The following is a 9,790-nucleotide window of genomic DNA, read 5'->3' on the forward strand; positions in this document are numbered from 1 at the left end:
CCATTTACTTGCACACGAACACGTGCATTCCCATATAATGTGTCCACCCAGAGCACGATTTCCTCCCTGAAGCCCTGATGCAATAGAATCCTATAAAAAGCCATCCTGTCAACTGTATCGTATGCCTCTGTTAATTATGATTTACCATTGCCAGTTCCTACTATCATTAAACTTATTAAACTTTGCATTGTTGATGCAAAATTTGTATTTAATGATAAGTTTTACACTCAGAAAGTTGGTATGGCAATGGGAAATCCTCTTCTTAGCCCATTCTATAAACTTTACTGTTGAGTTTGAGGAAAATAACTCATTGCCTTTTCTAGATGTTTTAATTATTAAGAGTAATAATGAATTCAAATTTAAAATTTACAGAAAACCTACAAATAACTGTTCCTATGTACACTATTATTCTTCCCATCAAGATAGAGTTAAACTGTCTGTTTTCTCATCAATGTTTTTGAGAGCTTTACGTATTTGTAGTCCAGAGTTCATAGATGAAGAAATATCCAAAATTTATGAAATAGCCATTGATCTGAAATACCCGAGAAATGTAATTGATAAATCATTTAAAATTGCTAGAAATACTTTTTACAACCCAAAAAGGGACAACCAACCTTATTCAACTAAAAATATGTTGGTTCTCCCTTACCATGAAAACTTGGTTGATATGCCTTCTCTTCTTAAGACTTTTAATATTAAAGTTGTATTTAAAAATCTTGATACAGTAAAAAAAACTTTTGATAAAGAATTCCCCCCAAAATGCTGACGGATGTGTCTATAAGATTCCTTGTAAAATTTGCGATAAAGTTTATTACGGTCAAACTGGTAAAAATCTCGAACTTAGATTAAAACAACATAAATATAGCATTAGAACTGGACAAGATTCCAATGCTCTATTTATTCATGTGAGAGATTTTAACCATCCAATTGATTTTCAAAAAGTTGAGAAAGTTGTATCAAGCAAGTCCATGGTTGACAGAAATATAATTGAATCTTGTTTCATAAAAAGCAGTTTTGAAAATAATATGAATATTTCCTTAGGTTTATATAAATTAGATTCATTTATAATTAATAAAATTTGGTTAGAGTTTAATAATACATTGGACAAATAATAAACCTTATTTCTTGGGTAGAATATTTTGTTAGTGGGATGTCGTGAGGACCTGTCTAGTTGGACCAGCGGACCTACTGCAGTGTTCCTCTTTTCTTATGAGTCCGGTATTGTCGCGCGTCAGGTGTTTCTTTGTTGTGGGAGTTGACTGTGAGGTGTAGTCTAAGCCCTTTAATTGCCTTCCTTTGATGTATTACTTTCATAGTTCCTTGACAATGTGAGTAGTCACGAAAGCGCTTGGAATTTCACTACTCTTTCACAGTGGTTGTTTTGCATATTTTAAAATCACCTGTTTATGATCTTATTGCATATATATATATATATATATATATATATATATATATATATATATATATATATATATATATATATATATATATATATATATATATATATATATATAGGTTGTTGAGGTGGTTCGGACATGTAGAGAGAATGGAGCGAAACAGAATAACTTCAAGAGTGTATCAGTCTGTAGTGGAAGGAAGGCGGGGTAGGGGTCGGCCTAGGAAAGGTTGGAGGGAGGGGGTAAAGGAGGTTTTGTGTGCGAGGGGCTTGGACTTCCAGCAGGCATGCGTGAGCGTGTTTGATAGGAGTGAATGGAGACAAATGGTTTTTAATACTTGACGTGCTGTTGGAGTGTGAGCAAAGTAACATTTATGAAGGGATTCAGGGAAACCGGCAGGCCGGACTTGAGTCCTGGAGATGGGAAGTACAGTGCCTGCACTCTGAAGGAGGGGTGTTAATGTTGCAGTTTAAAAACTGTAGTGTAAAGCACCCTTCTGGCAAGACAGTGATGGAGTGAATGATGGTGAAAGTTTTTCTTTTTCGGGCCACCCTGCCTTGGTGGGAATCGGCCAGTGTGATAATAATAAATAAAATAATATATATATGTATATATATATATATATATATATATATATATATATATATATATATATATATATATATATATATATATATATATAAACTGTGGAAGGGTTGTTGAGGTGGTTCGGACATATAGAGAGAATAGAGCGAAACAGAGTGACTTCAAGAGTGTATCAGTCTGTAGTGGAAGGAAGGCGGGGTAGGGGTCGGCCTAGGAAAGGTTGGAGGGAGGGGGTAAAGGAGGTTTTGTGTGCGAGGGGCTTGGACTTCCAGCAGGCGTGCGTGAGCATGTTTGATAGGAGTGAATGGAGACAAATGGTTTTCAATACTTGACGTGCTGTTGGAGTGTGAGCAAAGTAACATTTATGAAGGGATTCAGGGAAACCGGCAGGCCGGACTTGAGTCCTGGAGATGGGAAGTACAGTGCCTGCACTCTGAAGGAGGGGTGTTAATGTTGCAGTTTAAAAACTGTAGTGTAAAGCACCCTTCTGGCAAGACAGTGATGGAGTGAATGATGGTGAAAGTTTTTCTTTTTCGGGCCACCCTGCCTTGGTGGGAATCGGCCAGTGTGTTAAAAAAAAAATAATGTTTACTAAGGTTCTTTTTAGTACAAAATTAATAATTTTTACATTAACATAATTGAAAACAAAAAATCTTCAATGTATAAGAGAAAATTTTAGAAAGGACTTAATTTTAAATGATGTGATGTAGGTCAACTATGCTTGTGAGGTCAAAATGTTGACCTAACCAACCAGTGGAAACTGTCACACCCCTCGTCTTGGCAGGGAAGTGTGAGACTGGAGGAAGAGTCCTGGCGCCGTCTCAGCTCTGTTGTTCTTGACAGCAACAGTAAGGAGTGGTTTAAGGAGAACCACGATTTTAAATCGTAAATTTACAGAAAACCAACAAATGGCTGTTCTTATATGCATTAATATTCTTCACGTCATGGTAGAGTTAAACTTTCCGAATTCTCATCAATGTCTTTGACAGCTGTGGGAATTGGCAGCCAAGAGTTCATAGATGAAGAAATCTTGAAGATTTATGAAATAGCTAATGATCTATAACACCCAAAACACTTAATTCATAAATTGCGCGAAATACTTTTTCAATTCAAAAAAGGACAACAGCCTTATTCAACTAAAAATATGTTAGTTCTCCCTTCCCATGAAAACTTGGTTGATGTATCTTTTCTACTTAGGAATTTTAATATCAAATTTATATTTAAAAAGTTGATAGAGTAAAAACGAATTATTATAAAAAATTCCCTCCAAAATGCTGACGGTTGTGTTCACAAGATTCCTTGTAAAAAATATGATAAAGTTTATTACGGTCAAACTGGGAAAAGTCTTGAACTAAGATTACAACAACGTAAATATAGCATTAGAAGAGGAGAATATTTTAATGTTTTGTTTATTCATGTGAGACATTTTAACTATCCAGTTGACTTTTAAAAGGCCCAGAAAGTTATATCAAGCAAGTCCATAACTGAGAGAAATATAATAGAATCAAGCTTCATTAAAACATAGTTTTGTAATTTATATGGATACTGCTTTAGGATTATACAACAAGGCTTTATTTATAATTAATATAATTTGGGAGAAATTTAAATTACATTAGACAAGTTAAAATCTTAAAACTTGGGTGGAATATAAGCTTCGTTTCGCAGATCCTTGACTCCCTCCCAACATCATCATAAAAGGTCAGGTGTTGCAAGGTCAATACGAGGTATAATCTCGTCCTTCTATGCCTTTCTGTTGATCTTGTATTTTTATAGTTCTTTGATCATGTGAGAAATCACGAAAGGGCTTGGAATCTCACTATTTTCCACATGTTGTGGTATTACCTGTATACTGTAACCTTATATATATATATATATATATATATATATATATATATATATATATATATATATATATATATATATATATATATATATATATATATATATATATATATATATATATATATATATATATATATGCTTAAATGAGTGAGACTAATTTTTTTAATGTTAATGTAAAAAAATTTAATTTTGCACCAAAAAAATCTTAGAAAACTTACCTAACCTTATTGTAACAAGAACAATTTATTTTAGCCTAACCCAACTAAATATATTTTAGATTTGTGTACAGTAATTTAATACTAAACAAACACAGTGAAATATATTTGTTTCCTTAGGTTCAAAATGATTTTGTCGAAATTATTGCATACATAAATTTTCCCTTGTCCTAGATATTATTGCTATAACAGAGACCTGGCTCAATCTGAAAGATAGAGAGATGCCCTCTGAATGTCACATACAAGGCTATAAATTATTCCACACTGACAGGGTCAACAGGAAAGGTGGTGGAGTAGCGATGTATGTCAGAGACAATTTAAATTGTTGTGTTAGACAAGATATTAAATTAGAAGCGTCAGCCACTGAATCTGTTTGGTTACAGCTTCTCGAGGGCCGAGAAAAACTAATTTTGGGTGTGATTTACAGGGCCCCAAATCTTGATAGGGAGTGCAGTAAACTTCTATGGGACGAAATTCGTAAGGCATCTACATACGAAAATGTTGTGCTAATGGGAGATTTCAACTATAGACAGATTGACTGGAGCAATTTGACAGGAAATTTAGAGTCGGGTGACTTTCTTGATACGATCCAGGATTGTTTTTTAAAACAGTTTGTGACAGAGCCAACTAGGGGAAATAACCTCCTTGACTTGGTTCTTGCCAGTAGGGAAACACTAATTAATAATCTTGAGGTTAATGATGAGCTTGGGGAGAGTGATCACAAATCACTCAGTTTTAACATATCATGGAATTCCCCTAATAATGGCAATCAAGTCTCCGTCCCTGACTTTCGCTTGGCTGATTTCATAGGACTGAAAAATTACTTAGGTGGGCTGAACTGGAATGACCTGACTAGGGGTCAGGTAGGTGGTGATGGTTGCCGATATGATGCTTTCCAGGGCATAGTTCTAGCTGCTCAGTCAAATTATGTTCCAAATAGGGAAATCAGATCAAACAAAAATGATCCTAAATGGATGAACAATAGATTAAAATATCTGATTGGTCAAAAGAGAGGCATATATAGGCAAATCAAAAGAGGAGAGGGGCAATTAAGAAATCGATATATTCAGTTAAAGAGAGAAATAAAAAAGGGAATTAGAAAAGCAAATAGAGATTATGAGGTTAAAGTTGCAAGAGAATCGAAGACTAACCCAAAAGGATTCTTTCAGGTATACAGAAGTAAGATCAGGGACAAGATAGGCCCACTCAAAAGTTCCTCGGGTCAGCTCACTGACAGTGATAAGGAAATGTGTAGAATTTTTAACACATACTTCCTCTCAGTTTTTACACAGGAGGATACCAGCGATATTCCAGTAATGATAAATTATGTAGAACAGGACGATAATAAACTGTGCACTATTAGGGTCACAAGTGACATGGTCCTTAGGCAAATAGATAAATTAAAACCTAACAAATCCCCAGGCCCTGATGAACTGTATGCAAGGGTTCTAAAGGAATGTAAAGAGGAGCTTAGCACACCTTTGGCTAATCTTTTCAACATATCACTACAAACTGGCATGGTGCCAGATAAGTGGAAAATGGCAAATGTGATACCTATTTTCAAAACAGGTGACAGGTCCTTAGCTTCGAACTATAGACCAATAAGCCTAACCTCCATAGTGGGAAAATTTATGGAATCAATAATTGCCGAGGCAGTTCGTAGCCACCTTGAAAAGCATAAATTAATCAACGAATCTCAGCATGGTTTTACAAAGGGGCGTTCCTGCCTTACGAATTTATTAACTTTTTTCACTAAGGTATTTGAGGAGGTAGATCATGGTAATGAATATGATATTGTGTATATGGACTTCAGTAAGGCTTTTGACAGGGTCCCACATCAGAGACTATTGAGGAAAATTAAAGCACATGGAATAGGAGGAGAAATTTTTTCCTGGATAGAGGCATGGTTGACAAATAGGCAGCAGAGAGTTTGCATAAATGGGGAGAAATCAGAGTGGGGAAGCGTCACGAGCGGTGTTCCACAGGGGTCAGTGTTGGGCCCCCTGCTGTTCACAATCTACATAAACGACATAGATGAGGGCATAAAGAGCGACATCGGCAAGTTTGCCGATGACACCAAAATAGGCCGTCGAATTCATTCTGACGAGGACATTCGAGCACTCCAGGAAGATTTGAATAGACTGATGCAGTGGTCGGAGAAGTGGCAGATGCAGTTTAATATAGACAAATGCAAAGTTCTAAATGTTGGACAGGACAATAACCATGCCACATATAAACTAAATAATGTAGATCTTAATATTACGGATTGCGAAAAAGATTTAGGAGTTCTGGTTAGCAGTAATCTGAAACCAAGACAACAGTGCATAAGTGTTCGCAATAAAGCTAATAGAATCCTTGGCTTCATATCAAGAAGCATAAATAATAGGAGTCCTCAGGTTGTTCTTCAACTCTATACATCCTTGGTTAGGCCTCATTTAGATTATGCTGCACAGTTTTGGTCACCGTATTACAGAATGGATATAAATTCTCTGGAAAATGTACAAAGGAGGATGACAAAGATGATCCCATGTATCAGAAACCTTCCCTATGAGGATAGACTAAGGGCCCTGAAACTGCACTCTCTAGAAAGACGTAGAATTAGGGGGGATATGATTGAGGTTTATAAGTGGAAGACAGGAATAAATAAAGGGGATGTAAATAGTGTGCTGAAAATATCTAGCCTAGACAGGACTCGCAGCAATGGTTTTAAGTTGGAAAAATTCAGATTCAGGAGGGATATAGGAAAGTACTGGTTTGGTAATAGAGTTGTGGATGAGTGGAACAAACTCCCAAGTACCGTTATAGAGGCCAGAACGTTGTGTAGCTTTAAAAATAGGTTGGATAAATACATGAGTAGATGTGGGTGGGTGTGAGTTAGACCTGATAGCTTGTGCTAACAGGTCGGTTGCCGTGTTCCTCCCTTAAGTCAATGTGACCTGACCTGACTAGGTTGGGTGCATTGGCTTAAGCCGGTAGGGACTTGGACCTGCCTCGCATGGGCCAGTAGGCCTTCTGCAGTGTTCCTTCGTTCTTATGTTCTTCTTATGTTCTTAACTGAAAGCAATGTTTATTCTGTAATGGAACGCCTGCGAACGTATCGATACAATTCAGCTACTGGTCCTCTGTGGTGTGCCAGGCTGATGTCTGATGTAAGTTGCTGTCAGAGTATCCTGACGTCAGCACATAAAACTGATGATAGATCCGTATTCTTCCGGCATTCACATCAGTTGTTCGTGGGCTTTCATCATGGTATTGTAGATGGTTGGACAGCTATGAAGATTTGTGGCTGGACTGTCACGCTACTCAATGACGTTATTTCTGGCAAACCAGTTAATAATGATCAACTAGGAGAACACGTCTCCCCTAAACAGACTATGGAGCTGTTGCTAGCCAGAAAAGCTCTTATTGAAGATAACCCAAAATTGATAAAGAAATTGACTGATGGAACTAACTTACAGCAGGAGATGAAGTCTTTCTTCCAACTAATAAATCAAATGCCAAAGGAAATAGAGGAGAGAAGCCTTCACGTGGAGCGAGAACTGGACGTATCCACCACCAAAAGTTTTATTCATAAATGTCGGGCTGAGAGAGTTACAGTTCACTCTGCCTTCACTGCTCTTACTGGTGCAGCGTTGACTGACCTCTTAACTGAGAAAGGTATTGTTCAAGATACTTACAACATACGTGTCGGTCATCTCATCAACATGAGAAGATACTGGAAAGGAGACGTATCTCGATCTCTTGGGTGCCACATACTGAAGCCTTTACTTCAGTGCATCGATACTTCTAGAAATGTACTTGACAAATTCTGGGATTTTGCTCGTTCCGTTCATCAGGAACTTCAGAGGAACATCGAGGATGGTACAATAATTGAAGAAGAAGCATTTCGCATGATAAATGATGCAGATATAGAACCAGATATAAAATCTGATGCACCTATCCGTACTGATTACGACATATCTAATATGGGAGATGTCACGGCACTTGTTACTGAAGGAGGAGAGCATATTAATGTGACACACATTCTCAGGTCAATATCCATCCATAACACTGCTGCTACCTGCTCCCATATTATCCATACATTCAGAGGTAAATTTATTTATGTTCTAGATTATAACACTAAGTATGTAAGTACAGAAATTGCAGAGACATTTTGTAATAAAATTTTTAATAACTTTTTAAAAGTTATTTAGGATTGTGAAAGAATTACAACTTGGTGACTCATCAAGACAAGAAGAATACGCCAGATAAACCATCAAGACAAGTACCGACCAAAGAAGAAAGAATCAGTAAAAGAGGGCGACTCACCAAGTTAGGTTACAAAACAAGTGAGGGTGACCCACCAAGGCAAGGTGAATCACCAAGGAAGAGTGACTCCAACAAGTGAGGGTGACCTCCCAGTGCAAGGTGAATCACCAAGGAAGGGTGACTCCAACAAGTAAGGGTGATTCACTCAATGAGAGATTATCTGTCTCTGCAAAATATACCTGTTATATACCGGTTATACTTGAAGTTCAACTTAAATTAAATGACTGTAATATGTACCAGAGAGCATGAAGACTTCACTTCCGTCACCAGTGTTGGCAGACATCAACTTCAGATGTTCTCCTCGCCGAAAGTTCTGTCTTAAATGCAAACTCTCCGTGATGTTTTACAATAAATTAAACTGACTTTAATTTTGGACGAGCATTAAGCAACAATGTGTCCAAGACGTCCTCTACACCACATGATGCTCTGTTTCACACTCGATCCTGTGTCCAAGACGTCCTCTACACCACATGATGCTCTGTTTCACACTCGATCCTGTGTCCAAGACGTCCTCTACACCACATGATGCTCTGTTTCACACTCGATCCTGTGTCCAAGACGTCCTCTACACCACATGATGCTCTGTTTCACACTCGATCCTGTGTCCAAGACGTCCTCTACACCACATGATGCTCTGTTTCACACTCGATCCTTTATATAAATCAAATCATCTCAACGTACTTTTTGGATCTTTGAATTATGTCCTTCATACAACATTGTTGTCTTTCAATTCATTGTTTCATTTTCCTGCCGTAATATACATACAATACGCTGAGTTCTCATAATTGTTTCAGTGCTTCTAATATTCATATTACTTGCAACATTTAAAATCAATCCATCGCAACAACAGCAACAGTAAAATTTCTTAGATTTTTTTTTCCTTTAGACACCAGTAACTTTCTGTTCTCTCATTTATTCCGTGACTTACATGGTCAGTCAACACCCATCAGTTGATACATTCACTCCTGAGTGTCTTAATTAATACATCCAGTTCCACTATGCTCCAGACTTTTAATCTTACCTCCAAACTTTTCTTCCTTATACCTTTCCAAATCCCCATAACTTTGATCGAATCAATTTCCTTCTTTACAACACTATTTTTTTGTAAATGTTATTCAGTTTCACCTTCAAACTTCTGTGGCAACTTCAATTATTATTTAATATACTATTTTTAAGATTGGAACTTTTTCAACGCAATGGCTTTTATTTGTCATCCATACCTTAGTAGATACAGTTTTCAAATTGCTACCTTTGTACCACAGTCCCACACATATATTCCATACCTTTGTACCACAGTCCCACACATATATTCCATACCTTTGTACCACAGTCCCACACATATATTCCATACCTTTGTACCACAGTCCAACACATATATTCTGTACCTTTGTACCACAGTCCCACACATATATTCCATACCTTTGTACCACAGCCTCTTCAAGG

General features: G+C 37.0%; 1 protein-coding gene across 1 annotated transcript; it reads left to right on the forward strand.

Annotated features, from left to right (window-relative positions):
* The first annotated feature begins 7,099 nt into the window (after positions 1-7,099).
* LOC138852190 (uncharacterized) lies at positions 7,100-9,089 on the forward strand. Its single transcript, XM_070081889.1, has one exon. It carries the CDS (start codon positions 7,117-7,119, stop codon positions 8,230-8,232), a length of 1,116 nt encoding a protein of 371 aa, XP_069937990.1. The 5' UTR covers positions 7,100-7,116; the 3' UTR covers positions 8,233-9,089.
* Positions 9,090-9,790: the final 701 nt, after the last annotated feature.

The sequence above is a fragment of the Cherax quadricarinatus genome, unplaced genomic scaffold, assembly GCF_038502225.1.
Source record: "Cherax quadricarinatus isolate ZL_2023a unplaced genomic scaffold, ASM3850222v1 Contig4828, whole genome shotgun sequence".
NCBI lineage: Eukaryota > Metazoa > Arthropoda > Malacostraca > Decapoda > Parastacidae > Cherax > Cherax quadricarinatus.

Coding starts and splice junctions, on each gene's coding strand:
- LOC138852190 (XM_070081889.1), top strand. CDS start 7,117: ATGGAACGCCTGCGAACGTATCGATACAATTCAGCTACTGGTCCTCTG.